The sequence below is a fragment of the Amblyomma maculatum genome, chromosome 5 (genome assembly GCF_055883805.1).
Source record: "Amblyomma maculatum isolate TAMU_Amacu chromosome 5, ASM5588380v1, whole genome shotgun sequence".
Classification (NCBI taxonomy): domain Eukaryota; kingdom Metazoa; phylum Arthropoda; class Arachnida; order Ixodida; family Ixodidae; genus Amblyomma; species Amblyomma maculatum.
The window spans coordinates 103,124,567-103,147,363 of record NC_139348.1 but is presented as its reverse complement, the minus strand read 5'-3'; the positions used below and the strand labels follow the sequence as shown (position 1 = coordinate 103,147,363).

The window sequence follows — 22,797 nt, the reverse complement described above, 5'->3', positions numbered from 1 at the left end:
CATGAACACATGACCCCTGCCCATGCCATGCGGTGCGTGCCTTGGCCTCCGCCATCGAGTCGTCGCAACGTGTGGCCTGAGAGTGTCCTGGACCAAGGTTCATCGGGAATCATCGTGCCGGCAGCCGTTCTATTCTTTCTTCTTCAAGATTCAGACACGCCCATCATCATGCCATGGACTCATCAACATCAGTAAACTTCCTCGTCCACGATCGGGATGATCGCTCGGTGGCTCCGGGTCATGTTACGGACGCGCAAAGAGAAAGAAGCGGGCAGTGGCGTGGCCAGGAGCACTCGCGCTAGGTCCGCCAACAATTCATTAAACGTCATTTCACGGTCATCCAACATCTTCTCTCTGTACTTGCCGCATCGTAACAATATAATTGGCAGCTGCAGCCTGGGAACAAGGGTATATTTTCTGTGACGTCAGAGTTCATAGAATAATTAGTATGGTGTGGGATGTCTATCATACCATAGTATCACTGGGAGAAGAGTAAGCTGAAGTAATTATAGTGGCTCACTTGTGGGCGCCGTCGAAGGCGTGGGTGCTTCCGTACTCGGCTTCGTAGAGCTGACAGCTGCCGCCGTACTGCCGCTGGTGGCGGGCGATGGCGCCGCGGTCGGTATCGGCATCGTTGCAGTGTCCGAAGCGATGGCACTAGCCGACGTCATCACTTCTACCGTCGATGCTTCCACTGTGGTCTCCACCGTGACCATGGCAGCCTTCGTCGTCACTGCTTCTGTACTGGGGGTGCTCGCCACCGCTTCGAGCAGGGAAAACAGAGGCGACTATCAAGCTTGTGTGCGAAGCATCACTGTATAATCCTGTCACGCGAACAAAGTTAGCGGCACTTTCACGAATCGTGCTTTTCTTGAACAGAACAAAATATTGGTAAGAGCAGTTGCGTTGCAAAGAAAATCTTGTCAATTCGAAAAGACGGTGGTGGCAAAAAAGCCATCTTGGAGTGCAACTCGAACCAAAACGATTGAGATGAGCCTTTACGAACCGATTCGGAACACGGTTCATCTCCAGTTTCCGAAGACCATGAAAAAATTTCCTTTTTTTTTTCGTCAGGCGAGGTAAAACTTCTGAGAATAAAAATTTAGGTGGAGAAAGCTACGCTTGACAGTTAAAAAACAGCATCCAATCTATGAGACAACAAAAATACAAGAGACGTGTGGCATTTGCGAGATAAATTGGACTTCCGTGCGGCATGTTTATTAACCATTCATCTGAGTTACATGAAACCTTCAGTTTATTACGCTCGGCGTTTCATATACTTCGTGAGCATGTAAAATGAAGTGCTAAAGATGGTAGGATTGAAAAACAGCGCAAGTGATTACCTCTCCTTTTTCTGTTCCTTGTATCTTGAAATATTCCAGAACTTCACTACCGACCAGTACCCACTAGGAGGAAAATTTCCAATGTTTGAATTCTACTACGTAATGAACTAAACTTATTAAAATCTGCCGCGGTTCTTCTGCTTGACTTTTGCTAATGATGTAGACTCGCAGGAAAGTCTAAGACCTACATAATTCGCGCCAACCTATACCCACAAAACGATCCCAACAGGCGCTCAATCATATGCATGCTTGATGGTGATAATGAGAAAGAAGGTGAAAAGGCAGACAACCATATAGTGAAAAAAAAAAAACAAAAACATATGAGTCGCAATAACCTCATGCAGATTTATCGTACTAAGCTCATACAAATCTAATGAATTCTATATTTCTCACATGATGAATGAGTATAGTATGAGAGTATATGACATTTGTATGAAATTAGTATGAGCTTAGTATGAGATTCTGTATGAGGTTATTGTGACTCATAGGGTTTTTTCACTAGGGAAGCGCTCTGCTGCAACGTGATAAGGTGTGGGGGTTCGTAAAGCCACGACAGCAGCCAGCAGAGCGCGCGTGCTGCCTTTGCTTGCAGATCAGAAGAGTAAGCGCGCATGATATTAGAGCAGTCCTCACGAAAGCGCCATGTAAAACGTTATCTTGAAGTTTCTCGAGACGATAGTCTATCGACTATAACTGTACAATGGCATTCAGTGGCCATGACAGCAGTTGTCTATGAAAGAAACTATGTAGCACTGAACTGAGGAAGGGTATTGAATGCCTTCGATTGGCAGCAGCATGCGCTGTCAGGCGCTGTGTGGTCGTAGCAAAGCAATACTGAAAACAACCAGGCCAGTTTAGGTGCTAAATATAATGAATTTTATAATGTACAAAAATTGCAGCAAAATTTAAAAAGTCACGAGCCTGGTTTAAATACAACGCAGAAAACGATTAGTATTGTTTGCAGCGAGAGAAAAAGCACCCCACACAAGCGTATTTCAAACGTGCACCAATCCTATCGAGCTACGCCAAAACACGAATTAAGTCTAATGTATTTCGAGGGGGGATTAGTGAAACATTAAACATTCTTTTTTGAATATTTTACTCTTAACTTTGTTAATTGTTAATACTCCGCAAGGGTAGTTTCGGTGACTGCGGCACCAGAACGTCTTACTGTGAGAAAATGTAATCTCTCACCATCGAAACAGTCTGCGGGCCAAGTAGCACCAGCCCAGCTCTATCGAGATGAGCGGTCGCATTCTTTCAGACACAGAGAATTCCCCACATTTCTGAAATTGCTTATTCTATTTCAAGCTTTGCTATCTCGTAGTTGTACATATAGTGTCACCATCATAATGACGAGGCTGACGATACCAAATGCAGGGCAAATGCTTCTCTCATATCCTTCGAAATAACCCGGTCCTGTGCCTGCTGTATCAGCCTGTTCTCAAACTTTCTGGCCCCATGCGCCTGTCTAATTTTCTGGCGCCTCTTGCTAAAGCTTGTCCTGTAATCTAGTCTGTCACCGTTATAGAGGTTACATAACATTGTCTCCGCATTACGTAACCTGTCATGCCAATTTCTTCTTGATTCCTGTTAGAGTATCATTAATTCGCGTTTGTTCGTTGACACAGTGCTTACGCTTACTGTTTCATAACGCTACACCCACCATATTTCGCTCTATAGCTCTTTTCATATTCTTCAGTTTAGGGTGAACTCCTTTCGTACGTTAGCCTTCCTTAGCTCCACATAGGCCAGTGCTAATAACATACAATTGCTATAATCTTTCTTTTAAAGAAAATATGGGTAACCTGTCATTCATGATGCGATAGTACTTGTCAAATGGGAACCCGCTAAATCTCATTCTTCAGGGAAATCTAGTTCCGTGATTGAGATCTGCGGTTGAAAGCTGTAATGAGTAGATGCATTCTTTTTCCATTTCCAGTGCTTCGCTGCCTATTGTAAACTTGTCTTTCCGAGGCTGTTTATTACTTTCGTCCTCTGCATAATAATTTTGGTGTAGTGTTCTGCTTCGCCAGTCTATGTCATAAATCATTGCAATTTGTCACCTGAGCTATTCAGTCAGGCAATGTCATAAGAGAACCTCAGATTATAGAAGCTATCTCTATTAACCTTTGGCGCTAACAGTTGCCATCCCGCCTCTCTGAATACTTTATCTAAAAAAGCGGTGGATAGAACTCGCGAGAGCGTGTCTCCTTGGTTAACACCCGTTCTAGATGTAATTTTATCACTGTTATTATGTAGTACTACGGCTTCGTCGTATAAATGTATAGTACATCCATATTTGGCCCATAAATACTCTGTTTTCGCAAGACCTGCACGACTGCCGAGCTTTCGATTGAGTAAAATGCTTTCTCATAGCTTATGAATGCTAAGTAAATGGACCAGTATCAGTTTTCTATCCCCTTTCTTATACTATTTTTTACACGTTCTTATACTTATTTTCTTATACTATTATGATTACCTTATAGTAAATACCTTGTGGATAACGAATAGTAGACTGATCGGTATGTAATGTTTCAAGTCGTTGACATCCCCTTTTCTATAGATTATGATTACCTTATAGTAAATACCTTGTGGATAACGAATAGTAGACTGATCGGTATGTAATGTTTCAAGTCGTTGACATCCCCTTTTCTATAGATGAAGATAATGTCAACGTGTGTCCAAAATCTCGGCACCTTCGAGGTCATGAGACATTGCGTATGGAAGGCTGCCAGTTTTGATATCACCGTCCTTACGTATCAGTCGTTATCTGATCTTCACCCCCTGCTTTCCCTTTTCATAGCTTCTAAAACTTTCTTTACTCCGTTATTCTTTACCGGTGGGACGCGTACATATGTATGCGTCTCTACATAATTTTCTTTTAATGCCTCTAATATAATGGGCTCTTTAGCGGAGGATACTACACGTGTGAGGGTGATGAAATGAAGAATTACCGCGCACGCACACAGAGAACGAGTGTTCTGTGCTATAAAATTTTAGCTATAAACATTTTAGGCCAACAATTTTGCCAGCCTAATCTATAGATCTCGTCTTTAATTATTGTACCTTTACCTATGCACTGTACATGAAAGGTCTGCAAGATTAAATTTCTCAATTAAAATCAACGTTATTAGTTTTATTTTGCTTAGGTAAGTCACTAAGCAGCTCAGCAGGGCTGAAATTCATCTCGATTTCAAAGTCCTCTCTGTCCCCTAACCGTTTAACTGCTTTTAAACGGCTTAACTGTTTAGAACCAAATGGATTCCAAGGGAAGGAAAGCGTAGCAGGGGACGGCAGAAAGTTAGGTGGGCGGATGAGATTAAGAAGTTCGCAGGGGTCAAGTGGATGCAGCTAGCACAGAACCGGGTTAATTGGAGAAATATGGGAGAGGCCTTCACACTGCAGTGGGTATGGTCAGGCTGCTGCTGCTGCTGCTGCTGCTGCTGCTGATGATGATGAGATTGTCAACATGAAGCCTAAATTGGAACTGATCCTTAGCATGCATCAGAACCCAAAGCAAATCCATAAAATGGCCGACAGCGTGCCCAAGAAAAGTGAGGTCGAAAGCGTTCAAGTGAATTGGTGATTCACTTCATTTGAATTGGTGATTAAATCGGGTGCCCAGATAAGGATACTAAAGAAATAAAGAAAAAATTAAGTACAATGTAATTTTCAGAAATATAAGCCGTATATTCCTTTAAAACGACCAATCATTTAATTTTGGTTTATTCAAGTTGTTTTCCATGAGGGGTACGTGGCATCATCCAAGCTGTCAAATGCCGTGCGACACTTCGCACGCACTTCTTGCCCTCTCGATAGGGCCCAACACTCACAGTGTGAAAGCTACGGACAGTCTCACCTCTCCGTACTTTTTTGTCTTTCTAGTGACCTCTTTTCCCCTTTCTTTACCTGTCGCCTTTCACCCTCTCCCTCTTTTACTTGTCCTACCTTAATATCTACAGAAAGCGGGCAGAAGAATTTTCAGCTCTCTTCTTTTTGTCCGCTCAATCGAGCCTTCACGAGAAGAATACGGCAGCAGCACTTTAAGCAATGATGGGCGTATAGTGCTAACGTATTAATGAAAGCGGACAGAGAAATGCACTGTCAATGCCGTATGGTCGAAATCTCGGGGTTTAACTGTGTCGCAAGTTTTGACCACGGCCGTCTAAGCACTCACTTGATGACGCAGGGGTAGCAGCACCACCTCCTCCAATGCTGGCGGCAGGCTTGTAAGTAGGCTTATCCGTGACCGTGTCTATACAGATGAAGAAAGGAGACGATGCACTTAAGACCAGCTATCATCCGGTGAGCCGCCGGCTGCCAGAAACCCCTTGCAGCACGTATGAACGCACGCGCACACTCAAACCGAAGCATCTTGAACTACCGGAACGTAAATGAAAATTTTTAGTTTCTTCCGTACAGCCCTCCTATCTATCCGGAATTTCTCATACCCAGAGTGGATATGGGACATTAATTCTTATAGAACAAATCAAAGAATCAACTCTACATCTCAGATCCCACCGGGAGACTCTTAAAGCGCCTGTCTTTACTCTCGACTGTAACGTAAATTCCTTGAAGTTGCTTGTTTTTCTCATGCCACCATAAGTCGGCTTTCAACAATAAAATTACTTTAACGTTTGTCTTCTCTGATTGTTCAGGGGTTAGATCGCCCGAACAGCGATCGCTAGAGACGCTGGCTTTGATGCTGCCAGCGGTACCCTTGTTTTAGCCGAGGCGTATTGCAAAATGCGCCCGAGTGCTGTGAAATATGAGAACATGTGGACAAAAATATTCCTACGGAGCCTTACACTACGGTACCCACTGACTGTCTTCTTTCAATTGCCCCCTTTCCTCTGGGTGCAGCTAAGGTATCCTGTATGAAGTGAGACAGTCCTGCGTCTTTGCGTTTCTAAAACCAAGTTTATTTAATCTAATTTCATGCTTTTTGCTTAATGCTGTAGGCCATAAAGCTGATGAGAAACAAGATGACATTTATGTATTAATTTCCAAGGGCGTTTGCCTGTTTCTGATATGAAATTAGGCATACCAAAAATTGATTTCGAACAGGCACCGGTAATTTCTTAGGCTTCCTAAAGGCCTGCTGTCTCGATGTTTTCACTATGTCGCTTTGTCATAAAATGTCGGTCCTTTAGAGTTATTGCAAAACTAGAGCTATCTCACCAAGGAAGTAAATAACTATTAAGGCCTTCCTTCCAATTTTGTTTCGATTTATTCTACTTAAGTTTGCATGGTATATTTACCTGCCGCGGTAGGAGCGGGTAAGCCTCGAAACATGTCTGTAAATTCCCACTTCTTTACCCGGCAGTTTTAGGTCAGCACGAGACACTCGGGAGGTCACCTCCGCGTTTTCCTCCTCATTCTTACTTTTGTCGCTACAACGCACCAGCTGGTTAATATAAAGTCTGGTTTACTGATACACATTTCGATAAGGTGCCTCGTTAAGTGACATTAAGAGTGCTGCTCCGGCCGTTTTATGCGAAGCATATTGCTAGAGGTAAACCACAGCCCTTCGTGACGGTTACACGCCGTGCAAAGAATGTGGAATGCTACGTCACACCACGTGATACGGCGACGTCACGAGAGAGGAGAGACGGGGGTGCAGCTCGCGCCGTTGGCTGCGGTTGCACGCCGTGCGGACCACGTGGTATGCTGACGTCACACCACGTGATACGCTGACGTCACGACAGAGGAGAGATGGGGGTCCAGCTCGCGCCGTCGTCTGCGGTTGCACGCCGTGCACGTCGGTGTTCTAAGAGCTTTTGCTTTGCGTACATATTCGCGTAGTGGCAATCGAGTATCGTTGGCCTGGGGGACGACATGTTCGTTATGCGTGCCGGTAACACAGTTAGAGATGAACGAGTCATGCTATTACCTAGTTTTATGCGATGGGAAAACATTGTGCATTCCAAGTTTAAACCGTGTAAAAGCACGTGTCAATATGCTTCGCATCTGGCCAGGCTTAACCAAGCTAAGCCTCAGCCATTTTTTTTAAATAGGTTCCAATATATACGTTTTTTTCTAATCTTACTGATGTAGGAAATGAGAAATGCCTGGTTATTATTTTTGCAAGTCCAGCAATTAATCTGCAGAATCTCTAATTCTTCTAGCAAAGGCTTCCTAGTTCATATTAGAGCTGACTTCGTTCATAGAGTACTCTCCTGAAGAAATCATAGTACATTGATCTCAGTTCGATTTCTTGTTTTTTATTGAAACACTTTAGTAATGTGGTCTGCAAGTTGTCCTGGTTGACGTAGTTGGTAGGCGACTTCCTCCCTACGCCTTGATGGTAGTCCGAGGTTAGAACACCGATTAGTAAAAATTGCTCTTTAGCCATGAAATTTCTGTAAACTTCGTATAGTTTTTCTTGGCATATACGGCCGCTCTATACGGTTGTTAACAATAGATTACTACCTTGTTCGCAATCAGAACCCTTTGTGAGTACCCTAATATACATCGGACTAATTGAATCTGTTATTTGAATGTGGTCTGGCGAGTGGGCTATTTAAGAAAGAAAGGTTTAGCTTGGTTTGTGGGGTTTAACGTCCCAAAGCGACTTAGGCTATTAGAGACGCCGTAGTGGAGGGCTCCGGAGATTTCGACCATCTGGGGTTCTTTGACGTGCACTGATATCGTACAGCACACGGGCGTCTTGTTTTGCGTATCCATTGAAAAGCGGCCGCCTTTGCCGGGATTCGATCATGCATCCTTGGGAACAGTAGTCGAGTGCCCTAGCCACTGCACCACCACGGCGGGGTATTTAAGAAAAAAAAAGCGTCCGCTTTTGGTTCTAGTGCACTTTCTTTGCTATCGTCAAATTTGAATGTTATTATCGAGAATCCTTAGTAGAATGAATATATAAGCGAGTTTTCTTACCAATTTTGCAGCCTGGCCTTAAGAAGATTGTTATTCTAGACTAGTTACGTTTCTGGTTTACCAAAGGCAAGATGAATTAGTTAGACAGGGTTGCAAAAACTGGTGCGTTGATATGACCACCTCCAGTTGCTTGCGAGATATCTGTTGCTTGTTTTAAGGGAGTTTTCCTCTTAATTATTCATAATGGTTTTGTTCAATATTTTGTTCATGTAATCGCGATGATCCATTAGGCTGATATACGATTGAAACCTTTGCTGCCCAAGAAAACGAGCACTATTGATGGGATAAGGTGATTGTCAACCAATAGATGATAACTGGATAAATGCCCTCTTGTTTGTGCACAATGCTTTTTATAAACTGGCAAATATTATTGCCCTTTTGTCCACTGCCACAAACATACTGCTGTTCTATCTTCGCATAAATTCCTCCGGTATTTACAGGATTAAGCTGTGCCTTAGTGCTTGCCTAATGCTGCATATGTATTCTCTAGTTCAGTTAGTGGATTACACTGTACTTTCTTAGCGCCTTGGATAGTTATGGTGTTTATATTTGTCAGCGTGTTTTGACACTTTCACTCTGGAAAGTGGCTAAAGAAAATCCTGTTTTTTGCAAGATTACCTACAATAACTCTCAGCTTAATTTCACGCACCATGACTATGCTGCTAGCGTTGCCGTCTTACGCTTTCTTACGTGCTTACCTGTCACTGCTGATCAAGACAATCAAGACCATTGACTTTTCCACTTTGCTAATTGCACCTGAAGCTTGTCCCCACTTATGTCTAAAGACCTCGCTGGGGTGGTGCAGTGGTTACGGCGCTCGACAACTGTTCCCAAGGACGCGGGATCGAATCCCGGCCTCGGCGGCAGCTTTTCGATGGAGGCAAGAAGCAAGGCACTCGTGTGCTGTGCGATGCCAGTGCACGCTAAAGAACCCCAGGTGGTCGAAGCTTCCGGAGTCCTCCACTACGGCGTCTCTCATAGCCTGAGTCGCTCTGGGACGTTAAACCCCACGAACCAAACCAAACCAAACTTATGTCTAATAATAATAATAATAATAGTTGTTCAGGACACTAAATACAGCAAATATGTGTTCTACTTCGCACAAGAACGTAGTGTTCGTGTTCTCTATTTCTCTAAAAGGAAAGTAGAAGGCTGACAAATCTTAATTAGTCCGGCTATAGTGCTCTAAAAGGTCCGGCGAACGTTGCTCTCTCAGTTAAAATTATAAGTTGGCACAATGGTCACTGACAATGTATAGCGAAAGAGTATTGAGAACGACAGCATTAAAAAAGTTGGGGTACAAACTCCGCTGTTAATGTTATTATCCGATAGCAAATGCTCACGATGCATTTGCCGCTTCATTTCAGTTTTGTTCTTTGTTTTATAGTTCTTTGCTCCGGGTAATTGCACGGCGTTGACGGCACCGGTATGATCGAACGCCGCTTTTTGAAACTTGATGCGTTCCAGTGCGATTTCAGTGGAACTATGCGGAACGCACTGCTGGAGTTCGATGAGATGCATGGAATGACAGTTAACGGTATGACGCAGTATGCGTTTCAAAAATACGCAGACAATGTTTTTAACCTTTTTGTGTTTTAAATTCCTTGTTTTTTTTTTACACTGATACTAAGCATCAACAAATATTGTTTTTCCATCCTGAGCATCTTGTCGCCTTTCTCACCGTCGTTTTTCAAAATTTTCCTTTCAAATATTTCAAATAATTGATAAATTTCACTATCCAATAATCTTAATTGTCATAATAAAGCATTGATATTTCATTCCAGCCATTTTGATCCCTTTATTTTCTATTCTCCAATTTACCATTTTTAATTATTTCAATCATAATATTGATCACTTACTCTATATTGTCTCAATTATCATCATATTGAATTGGCTTTTCATTCTCAGAATTTTACACCTTCAAACACTCCTTTTTGAATTTATATGTTTTAATTATATCAGACATTTCATCAATTGGAGCTCCACGTTTCATTAATGAGCATAATCAAACACTGCCTTTTAGTTCAGAGCATTTTGACACCTATGAACCCCATTTTTATGATTTCCACTTTCACAATTATTTCGATTTTATAAGGCACTGTACATTTTCTCAGTTGACATCAGCAAGTAATCTTTTCACTCTGAGTGATATGACACGATTCAAACCCCCTTTTGTCAATTTTTCATTTTTTGATGTATTTCAAATGATTAATCAATGACACACTCTCAATTTCTTTAATTGGCATCATCGAGCATTGGCTCCGCGTTCTGACCATTTTGAAACTTTTGAATCCCCTTTTCCCCTTTTTCCTGTTTTCTTAATTTAATTCATAAATCAATACTTCTATTAGAAAAATTTCTTTAACTTGTCATCCCCTATTACACACCAATCAATCATACGGCGTATTGCCGACAAGTGCGCCGATCGCTTTTCGACCAAACGAGTTGTATAAGGTATACTTAACAGGCGTGTGACTTCACCGACAGGAGCATGTTACAGACTCAAATAAAAGGTCCGCTTACCTTCGTATTCAAGTGCTGTGCAAAAGAAAATAAGTAGACAAATAAAATTATTGATTGAAACGCGACAGGTTATTACTTGAAGCTAGCCTTTTGGCTGAATGTTGAGCGTGTCTGCTGTACAATAATTTAATGTCAGCGCACAAAAAGTGAATGACGTGTTTGGAATTATTGAGACTGATAGCAATGTGACAATCATTTAGATACCAAACAAATTATTAATTACACTTTACGTTATGGCTAAAATGAATTGCGCCATCTGATTTTTTATCTAGTTCGTGACTTCCTTCGTAGGAGGCCGCCGTAACAATCAGCCTTACGCAACAATACGAAGTTCTAACCGACATTCATCAGCGTCACTTATAAGTCATTAGCGTTTTTGCAATTCGTAGCTAGCTCAAAAGTTATGTCAATATTTTCTCCGTATTGAGGGTTGAAGACAAATTTTTCGAAGACTATATACGCATTTTGTGCTACAACATTGGCTCTGAAATATTGACATAAGCACGCATGAGAACTTAAAAGGGTACTCAGCTGATTGACGCACCTTATCTTTCCTATCTTTGGAAAATGAGCTGCCGCATCGGCGATACCAGATTTTTGTTTTCCTGACGGAGGAAGATCAAAGATCGAGGAGACAAATTCCCTCGAAGGCTTTTCCTGTTGCCGGTTCTTTCTTGTTGATATTTTTTAATGTTACGGGTTTATGCATCTTGCGTTCGTCCAATAAAGCGAAGTTGTGAGAAAGCGGTCGTTTCGTGCCGTCTTTGTGTCGTCATTCGTTGTGCTCTTCAAAACAACACTCAATTCAAAGAAGCAAGCTTTTTCACATTGTGGCAGATTAATCCGATATTTCTCCATTTTTCACAGAAACCTACGCAGAGCGCGTGAATAAACCCTCCTAAATTGTGCCGATGTCGAATTTATTCATCTCGCCATCGTGATATCGCTATATATTCAGACATATATGTGTGAAAAATAGCATAAACGTCTTCCACAAAGGAATGTACTAGATGACTTCATTACGAGAGTAATAAAGATGGCAAATTGATACTTACGAACGAATCTCTCCTGACCCCGTATGGCGTGTGAATATCGGCAAAGATGTCCTTGCAGGCGTTAGCGCAATAAACACCGACTGTCTTGACTTTGAAACTCAGCGTATTGTGATCTTAACCGCTCAATTGGCCACCCTCCTCTCTTTGAACAAATTGTCTAATCAAAATATAACTGTGAACCACTTGAGGGCAATACAGAGCTATTTTTTGCACTATGATGCTCAGATACACTGCAGCTTTTGTCGAAGAGGTCTAATTTTATACAGCATGCGATCACATTAACTCCTGTGCGGACTGTGAAAGCATCGTGGACTATTTATGTCCCATGGAAAGCAGAAATCTTTCTGATGCTCTGAGGACTACAACCATACTGACAGTCAACATAAAATGTCCAAAGTACAACCACGCACCTCTCCAAACATTTGGGTTAAAAGAATAGGCGAGCAACTCACAGTTGTATCGCACCAGGAACAGCAGCAGCAGGACTATCATGACGATGAACAGAAACAGGTTGCAGCAGACCACAAACCACACTTTTCGGTCGTCATCCTCTTCGCTGTGCAAAGAAGCAATCACTGATGTTTAGAGAACAATTGATGAATTGTACATATCTTTAAGTTACAAGTAACCGATGTTGTCGCAAAAACAAGCATGGAGGTTTTTGACGATAACTTGTTCCACAAATCTTATCAAGTCATCAGAAGCCTGCAACTTCCATTCAGTAATGAAGTGGTTCATGCAAAGTTGAATGAATAAAGTTATCTGGAGATATTTGCGACTGATATGCACCACAGAAGTCATCTTGCCAATAATGAACTATTTTTCCAACGAAACTTTGAATGAATGATTTATCTAAGATAAGCACACGTGCATGCGTTTCAACCATTATCCAAGGGGAATAAAATCTTGGTGCACGTTCGTCAATTCAGTCATCACACGTGCAGCAGACAGATGCTCTACTTAAATTTCAGTTTTTTTTTTGTCACTTGCAGGGCTATGGGGTCACACCAACTTAAAGTGAACTTTGAGACTCGGTTCTTTCCAGCAGCCACATTTTAAGGCTTAACATTTCGTAGCGCACCCTATGAGCTGGACAGCCAGACGCTATATGCACCAGCCTTGTAAGGTTGCACTCTAAAATATGTCGGTTGTTTTTAGAAGCGCTGATATGCTCGTATGAACGACTCGGGTGGCGTGAAAATCTGCTTGTCTGTGATGTTCAACCCAATCAAAGCGGCATATGTTTTTTTGCATGGGCTATCCTGGCAGTTCTCTAAGCAGCTCGTTTAACCAGGTATTGTTATGTAACGCTGAACAGGGACCAAACTTCCGATGACAAACGTAAATGAGAAGGTGGGCACGCTTGTGGGACTAATTTAAGTGTAGGACGCCACAGCCTATACCTGACCTGTCCGCATCTCCGCTTGCGAATTCTCGGCCATGTGCATCCAACGTGCTACTTATTCATTGATCTCTTAATTGAGACCATTATCATCACCAAAATACACTTGAGCACATATTCGTAAGCTATCACATTATGTGTAAAGCTACTAGACGTAGATATAATGCCTCGTTTAACCAAACCGTATGAACGTGTCTGCGTGGCCTGATGACTCTGAATGCAAGGGTCTTGGAAATGCAATTTCTCGCGCTTTACCATTTCAATTGAGAGACTAATTGGGAAGTTCCTGCAAATCGATCTTTTCACGTGATCGGGTGGCGTTGACCAACATAAATGACGACAACGCTAGACGAAAGGTTTAACGTCATCGGGATTAAATAATAATTTCATAAGTTTATACCTAAGAGCAGGTTGAAAATTCTGGGCGTTCATTATTTCTTAATTAGGAAGTCAATACAAAGACACACATAATATACATCAATTAACGCATATGAGAGTGACTGCTCATTTAAGGACAAGCGTCTAAGTATTGTGCACGATCAAATACCAGAGGAAGGATACTTGTGTTCCCTTGGGTTCCCTTAGGTAAATGAAATAAACTGGTGACAATGCAATGCCCCCGGTTTCTTTAGCTCTTATATGCTTGAGCGCACTTGTTTTTAAATCTGCTTGTCGTACGGCTTGTTAAAATTGAAACGGCATTATTGGAGCGCGCGAGAATCAGCACAATCATTTGCGTGTTAAAAATTGTTTCCTGGGAACAGGGAAGAATTATTAGGGATATCAAAAAACTGAAAAACCGCTAGTACGCCGCTCTGAACTGCAGCAAAGAACGCTAATGATTATGGGTAGTACTCACTCGGCGTTCTGTTCCGACCCCGTGGCGACGATGCTTACTTCTGTGGTGGAATGACGAAACGTAAAACATTAGAGAGACATACAAGAGGGCGGTAAAGATTCGTAGGATGAAAAAAAATTTGGTTGTAGCATAGGGGCACGTGAAAAATTAAAAGGGCTCCTGAAACAGAACAAATTTGGCTTTTTTTTAGGAGCTCTGCAATAATAATTGACATTTATGAGTTAAATTTAACTCAAAATTTGCAGCAGGTTACGCTTGTGAAATATTTTGCAGTTTTCAGGAATGTCATTAGCCCATATTTTTGTTTCCACAATGCCAAACATTTAGGTAGGTCTTATGCTGTCGTGCAGCATACTATCCATTGATGAGGCGGGAAAATAGAAGGAATATATTAGCCGTGTCTGAGCATTACAATTGGCCAGGCCACTCTAGACGCAGACGTGTTAACAAACCTGTCAATTAAGTTAATTTAGCTGGCACGTATTTAAAGTGCGTAGCACGAATTGGACGAGAGAATAATATACAGCGGCAATCCACAACATGTGGAAACAAACACATATTGGTTGCCCTCGTGTGCTGCTCAACATAGTGTTTTTTTTAATCAACTTTAAAGGTACTCTTTCAAGGGTAATATTGTCAGGTTATGCTGACTAGGTTAGTGGCACGTGATCATAAATGTCATTCTAACTAAACCGCTGTTATAACCCAAGAAACGCTTAAGACAAAATGCCCATGGTGCCACCACTGGTGCTGTTTAGCAGCTACCATTGATTACCTAAATATGGCAGCGGTAAAGTAGCACTATTGGGTCTCTCAATGGAGAACTAGCATAGAAAAAAAACTTTAGATGACATTTAAGCTAAGGGGCTCAGGTGTATAACGCGAGAGCAGTGAGGGCAATGTTTCATCCTCCTTGTGCGACTCGTCTTTCTCGTTCATTCACCTCGCTGCCGGTGCATTTATAAATATTTTAATTTGCACCTTATTCCCTGCATATACACATTGTACAGCAGTAGGATAACAAATTATGCGAAAGACCGTCTAACATGAGGTAAATGATAACGTTGTTCAACATTGTCGCGTGATCCCATTTGATGTAGGCACTCACAGGTTCTTAAGAAAGCCAATATTTATTTTAACGTTCATTGGACCTGCTGAAGCTAGCCGGGTGCCGCTGCCGTTTGGATCCATCTTTAATTGAGCGGTAGAAACGTGGCTGTGCGGTCTTGGGGCATTGTCTCTAAACCAGGATCGAAGGATCCTGGAAGGCTGAAGTCCGATCTCTCTCTTCCATCTTAACGGGAAGGAGCGTGTTGGCAGCGCCTACAATCTCAGCCAAGTCACGTGATTGCGTGACGTCACAAAACATGAACATTCAGTAGACTGAGATGGCCAGAGACATGCCTGTGATGTTAAGCGCTTAACCAGCAGGCAAATCGGTCAGCGGTGTCGTCATGCATAGCCCGCCAAGATGCTTACAACCCCGAACTTTTTGCACTTTGGGACGTTTAACGCTCTCTTGTTAGTCGACTACAGCACCGAGAAATGAGCGGTTTGCCAACCAGGATTCTGACGTCTTAAGCCTGTAGATCATACAAGAACCGCAGCCAAAATATAAAGGGCGACTTCGCAGTGGCAAAGAATTGTGGTCCCAACCCATGAAATTTCGGGAATGCCATGTTCAGCATCCGACGCGTGAGCTTGTAGGTGAAACGTTTAAATTAGTAAACGGAAAACCGTGAAATTTAAATTTCCTTGAAGCGAACCCTCCCCCTCCCCAGAAGGATACTTGGGCATCGATACGAATAGTTTCGAGTATAAACCTTATCACATGCGCAAAACACTGTGGACTACCACCGACGTTTCGGACTGGACGGAAACATTCATTCATTGCTTTCGCAACAACCTCACCTAAGTGCTTTAGGTACCCGAGTAAAGTTGCAGTAAAGTCCCGCACGACTTCATTATATAAGTATACAAGGTCATCCACTCAAGTGGGAACACGGGAGCAGGTGGTCACACGTTTAAACCACTGAGTCCAGCGTGGAAGCATATCAAAGCAAAGAGACGTAGGCAGAGAGGGCGCTGAAAGCAACGACTCGGACACCCTACAACTTCGTTTTGATGCGAGGCTACGTTGGTCCCAAAGGCGCTTTGAAGCGGGCGACTACCTTCGCTCGTGTTCGCATTACGTGAGGACGGACCTGTACTCTGATCTTTGAGCAGAAGAATGTTTTGAATCAGCAAAGTGAAAGCTTTTTTTTTGCCAATGTTTTTGCCGCAAACCTTTCTGCTGTAAGAACAAATCTAAACAGGTTGTACCTCTTCAAGACAACAAATCTGCAGTGCCGAAGAGGGCTAAGCAGCTGATGTAGTCATGACGAAGAGAAGAACGAATATTAATTTCCTCTACACTTAGTGAATTTACCTTGAATGGACATGCAATATTTATTTCCTGGCGGTTTAAATTCAGAATGGTGAAGTGCCTCTTTAAATTCCGCGAATAGCGGTGTTTACTGAACCTAAAACACTCCAAAACGCTTTCGTCTCCTCAACGGTAGGGTCCCGCAAATTCTTTCTCCTCATTGGTTGCTTCTCAGCGAGTTAAACGGCGGTAGTTATCGAGAGGTGTCTCTGAACGCAACCTAGAATTAACATACACTCACTGTAGGCAGGAAATGATTACGGTGAATCTAATTGATTAGTGTTACCAATGCCATGCCATCACCTCGTGGCTCTGTTCACGGCTGGTTTTGCTGCTATTAAGAATTAAAAACACCACATAAAGCAACCTAAAGGGGAACACCACCCAGGAAAGATCTTGGTAGCTTATTTTAATGGTGCGGTTAAAACAAAATTAGAAAAAATTAAAAGAAAAAGTTGCACTTGCAGGAATCGAACAGATATTTTATTTGCTTAGTGCTGAGGGAAGTAGTGTCAATCCATTGCGCTGTTGAAGCCGCTGTTATTCATTTTTACAATACTTCTGCTATCTGTCGCCAGATGGCGCTGCTCAGAGGACCCTACCGTTGAAGGAACGGAATCACGCCTCCAAGAAGCTTCTGCTTTCATTTTTTAAGCACCAGTGTGAATATCCTTTGCTGCAATCGCGGATACTTGATGCTGTAAAGCACTGAAGGAATATATTGTTGCCAGGCCCAAGCCTTTATCAATTTTGTGTACAAAAAGAAATGAAAACATTTACCGGACATGTTTGCAGCGTGCTAGGAGGACCACCTGCTGAAAGCCGCAGCTGAGACGTGGTAGTGGAAGGCCAAGTGAAGCCAATTGAAGGAGTGCTGGGATAGATCTATGTAGAACCGCACATTGAGTGATAGTTAGACCTCGCAGCAGCACCGAGAAGCAACGGTGGGTAGGCCTAAATACGCTCGAAGCCGCAGGCAGTGTCCCGGGTAGAACCACGCCTGGTAGGTAGATTCGTTTGTACAGCACTTGAAAGAACTCCGGTAAGCTCGGTGGGAGAAATACCTGACGAGCAATGGTCGCCTTAGGCTCTTGGCATGCATTTAAACGTAGCTTGGCGTCCCGAACTTATGCCGAGCGCACGGAGGGCCATTGATTGGATTGGATTGGTACTAAGACTTCCTTTTTTTTTTTTACCAGGTGGCCACGTGTAGAGCTTCGTATGATGACGATGTGGCTACAATGGGGGAGCTAATAATGTAATGCAAAGAGCGCCTATGTTGTAGAATCCGGTAGCTAACATTTCCAGAGACACACTTACTCTAAATGAAGAACAGAAATCGATTTAACAGTGTGACAGGCACACGTCGCATTTTCTGAGTTATTGAAACACCAATCCCACGTAAATCATTTAATGACTGCGAATTCATTGTCGACTACACTTTGTGGAGAGGGAAAAGGTTTATGCTTAGGCTGCCCCGTATCGCCGCCCCAAGTAGGCGAGTGTTGACCTACATCGCAAAAGACGAGGGCGGTATGGCCAACAAGCAGCGGCCTTGTAATGCACTGAGCGGAGTCCAATACGAGACGCTGCCCATTCCTCCCGAAAATAGGGTGCCTGGGTGAGTAGGGACATGTCTTATAAGTTGTGTGGTGACTATGTGGCACGTAGGCAAGGGAAATTGTGTTTCAAGGCAGACGCCATGAACCTGACTGCAGTGACGTCCACATGGTTACCACATGTAGTGCTTCTATAGATTATAAAGCAATTGGTTTTAGCTGGTTTGATGACAGTAGATTTGCCGTGAAGATGTGTACGAGTATGTGGTTCTGGTCCGAATGGATGGCACATACCAAAGAGTTTTGTAGAGAAGGGGCACGAAGGAGGCAAAATATGTGTCCTAGTTGTTATAAACTTTGTCTTCGGTGCTTTTGATGAGTAACTCAAGCACTACCAGGTTTTAAACATTCAGATGAGCAGTTTTCTCGAAGAAGTTTCGCGAGCAAGGGCATGCGCCCGCTTGTTCCCTGCTACCCTCCAGCCCGCCGGTGTATGGTTGCGCATTTCTGGAGGAAGTGCTGATTTGGGTGCAAGTGAAGGCAGGTGTGTACGGGGCTTGAATATGCTCCGGGAGGGAATGTTAGTGGGGAAATCATGGAGGGTATGATAAAATTCGTGCCCAATCTGACGGTGGTGAACGAGCGTTTGTGCCATTGCTTGAGTTTGAGCGGATGTTCGCTCAGGAACTCTAGCGTAATGAACTTCCATGGGACTGTGGTTTACAGATAAAGTTGTAGCCGTTGGAATTAGCGAGCGCGTTACAACTGTGTGGTAGATGTGAAAGTTTGGGTCGTGAGGTGGCATTATATTGCTTGCCGGCCTGCAAAACCTCTTTCCGATTCAATGTGGCGCGAAATAGGTGGAACCATGACACGGGATAGATTGTCCACTGCGATTAAAAAACGTATTGGTAAGAGTGCTACACGCTGTGTCCAAACGTTTCCAGTGTTTTGTGCTTCGAAGGGAGGTTCATGACGTGCGACGGCATTCTGCTCCAGTGTCTTGTGCAAGGAAGGCTGTTGCATGAAATAGCCAGGTAGTGCCGGACACCTAACTTCCTTCGAGGTACTGCGTAGTAAGCAGTGAAAAGTAAAATTAAGAATTGTTGCGTTTATCTGGTGTGTAGATGTTCGAAAACGTTGTGAAAGTGATGTGGTGATCTATGAGCCAGTATTGTTATTCACGTTTGGTTATTGCTATTGTGGCCATTTATATAATAACCGATCAAATGCCACTGAAGCCATCAGGCGATGAAAAATTGCTTCTTTTGAATGGCTGCAAAGGCCATTGGTAAATGTGTTTATTTTATAGAACGAATGGTTGTCAGTATGTGTACAAAATAGTAGTTTTTCTTTAAGGGGACGCAGCGATTTATTATTATTTTTTTAAGATCAGAGTTTCATGACATTTGCTGTTGGATTGGTGAGTGGGCAATAGTAATTTTCTAACTACAGTGAAAACCACTTATAGCAGTATTATGTGCAAGGAAACATTTTTATATCTGGGCGAAGTCAACACAAATAAAATGTGGCAAAATGTGCGAAATCTTATTCTAGCTACTAAATTTCACTTATTTTTCACTCAGAAGCTCGTAATCAGTCAGATCTGATTCCTTTGCGGCGTCTTGTTGAAGTCTCTTTAGGGCGTTCAACTCTTGCACGTAGCCGATGTGAAATGTGTTGGCACAAACCGCGACGTGGTTTGACAGGCGTGGTCTTTTCGTTTGCAACTTTCTTTTTTACTCTTACTGTTTTCACTCAGAGGGTAATAATTTCTTTTTACCGATAATCTACTAATAGAACATTTTCAGATGCGGGTTATTTACCATAAAGCAACTGGCGGAGCTGCCGGCGCAGCAGCTGTCTATTCTTCAAATAACATATTGTTCAAAACATTATTGTTGTTAGTTGGTTTGACTGTATATTCCACGTTCATCATATGTCACGAGAGTGGCGATGTCATCTTGCCGTAGTGACAACGGCAAATGGCAGCCTCTAGTGTCCTGTCACGAGTGACAGGCCACTAAAGGCTGCATTCGCTGCAGCTACCACGGCCACGACTCCACGGACACAGACGGTAATCGCGAATTCTTCCACACATGTGCTGTGTGAACCCTTCAGGCCCTTGGGACATATGGTCGTCTCCACGCTGCCCGATGAGCCTGATTAGCCTGCCGACGATTCACTGTTAGGCAAACTTGTAGGCCAAGATATTCATCGCAGCGGTAACTGTCAGCAGTTCCACATTGAGACCGGGGTCTATTATAGCAGACAACGCAGGCGAAAAGGTAGGAAAAGGCAACGACTGATGAATGTGTGGAAGGAAGGAAATCTACGCTTGGGAGTGGATCACCGCTCCACGCAAGGCAGACGCGCCTCGCATAGGCTTTATATCAAAAACTGTTTTTGTGTAGAAATAACTTTATTTTCGAATTTTCATGTGTCCAGGGCCCCAAGTGTCACCGGAAACGCCACAAATCCTGGACTCTTCATCTTGACTTCTGCAAACGTTCCAGTGACCACAAAAAGGGTGAGGAAAGGCGGCAGCCTCGCTAATCCTAACGCCGGAGTTGCCGCCGTTGGAGCTTGATCTGCAGGCAACTCACGATTGCAAGATGGATGACGATGTCACCAACTGACACCCCAGGGTAGCATTTCAAACCCAAAGATAGGCAGGAAGTACTCTGAGCCTGCAATAATCACCGTCAAAGTCAATGACGAACGTTGGTCTCCGAGCAGATCGTCTCCCGGAACGCAGAAGACGCAAAGAAAGTTCTCAGCGGTAGATGGGGCCCGCCGTCACACAGGCCCCATGCCGATGCTGCCGAGCGACGATTACAAGGTCACTTTCTGTGACAACTCAGGTGTAGCCACAGCAAAATTACGGAACGAGAATTGAGAGAAGCAGCCACCGGGTCCTTCGAATTCCCGATCACCACCGTACAGGAAGATTGAACCCGGATAAACTTGGTCAAAAACGTCTTCACCATGTCTACAAGTTGTTTAGATCGAGCTGCCAAATACGCACAGGTATGCTGGTCACCCTAAAAGGCCGAAACATGCGAGTCCAACCTCAGATTGCACCACCTCATCAGGTCACACAAGGCATCATCTATCGCTCCTACAACGAGAAATCACCCAGAGAGATCTTGCGAGAACTTCTGAAAGCGCACCCGCGGCTGCCCATACTCCAGGTATGTGATATGGGCAGAACGTCAATATCTATCCTCATGCAGTTATGGCCTAGGAGCTCCTGAGATCAGTAAAGTACTTCGGATGCATATTTCGTCATTAAGACCGAGGACGCACACCTCAAGGGAAAAATTCAATATGGATAAGAGTGCATACGTAAAGCTAGTGTCCATTGGTACATCAGGTCAAACGGGAAGGAATCTAAAAGGTCGACATCCGGGCCTTGTTCAAAGGAAGAGAACTCGCCGAAAAAGGTAGCTGGGCTGACCGCGTCTCCCACCCTTCACGAGGTCACTCATATTCGAGAGGACGCAATTAGTTTCAGTCTGCTGTAGAAAAACTCACCGAGGAAAATCGAGTCATTCGACAACAGTTTGCACTAGAGCTTAAGCTTTTAAATATCCTCACTCACTCTGCATCATCCTTCCACAATCCCTTTCCACAATTCAGAAGGAAAAAAAGCAAGCAATCTGAGGATGCAGCGTCAAACTGTCCCTCCCTTCTACTCAAAAAGCAACGGACCACAGTTCCGATCCCCCGCATTCCGAACTGCAACAGCAGGAGCAAGTAAACACGCTAGAGCAAAGAGTAGACTTGGGCTTCTCCCATACCTTAACGAGATTGGAGGAGGTTTACCTTAGGAGGATAAGAGCTGGGGCGGCCCTTACCCCGTCGGTAACATGCCGATGCAGACATGCTCAAGCAGACTTCGGACCAACCACATGCCCGCAGTGTTCCACACCAGCTGCAGAAGTGGATGTTCGCCAACCTGCTTTGGACTTGTGCAGGGACAAGGGCATCAAGGACACAGATTCTGCGGGAAGTAGGACTAAACACAACAAGGCAAGAGCACTTCACTAAATGGCTCACCGACAACGATGAGAGCGGGAGCCTGCTCCGGTTCTTTACGGAAAATAAATTACATATGCCTTATGGCAAGCTTGCGTAAAAAAAAAGCAGCTGAACAATTCTCCAAGCTTGAAAGACTATTGGAGATGACAACGACGAAACTTATCCCCTTAGACCCTGCTTAACAACTCCCTTCGCTCCCACCACCTTCGTCCTAATAGCTCCCTCCTCGAATAGAACCTCCTCCCCACACCCCTCTGCATGTGGCAACGGAACTGTAGAGGCATGCAACGAAAAAAAAGAGAACATATATCTACATATATAGCAAAAGTCTGCAGCACCTGATGTAATCGGCGTTAGGAGCAACAACAAAACATACACTTCAGCGCGTTAAAAAGCCATTCATTCTTACTCAACCTCACCTTGAGTGACCACGTATGTTCATCGTCACATAGACTACATCACCCATGATCTGTCTGAATTTTAACCTGACTACCTTCGTCTAGAGCTTACAAAGCCCTTGTGGTAACAGGCAGCGCGCGTAACGTCATAATGCGCGTCTTTAATGCGTCACATGAGTACTGCTGCCACAGGAGCTCAGCTCGCAAGGATAAATAACCATAATATATCAGCAGTACACACTAACCTTTGTCAGTGACGCCGCACAAGCAACGCGTATTGGTAACAACGTAA

General features: G+C 43.5%; 1 protein-coding gene across 1 annotated transcript in view; it reads right to left on the bottom strand.

The window, feature by feature from the left end:
• Positions 1–22,573, bottom strand: part of LOC146189059 (uncharacterized) — a 55,330-nt gene extending 32,757 nt beyond the window's left edge. Inside the window, exons 1-4 of the mRNA XM_084605173.1 lie at positions 22,527–22,573; positions 12,271–12,374; positions 5,524–5,601; positions 521–763 (exon numbers count right to left, since the gene is read on the bottom strand). Coding sequence (XP_084461299.1) covers positions 521–763; positions 5,524–5,601; positions 12,271–12,374; positions 22,527–22,573 — 472 coding nt within the window. The remainder of the gene's footprint in view (positions 1–520; positions 764–5,523; positions 5,602–12,270; positions 12,375–22,526) is intronic.
• Positions 22,574–22,797: the final 224 nt, after the last annotated feature.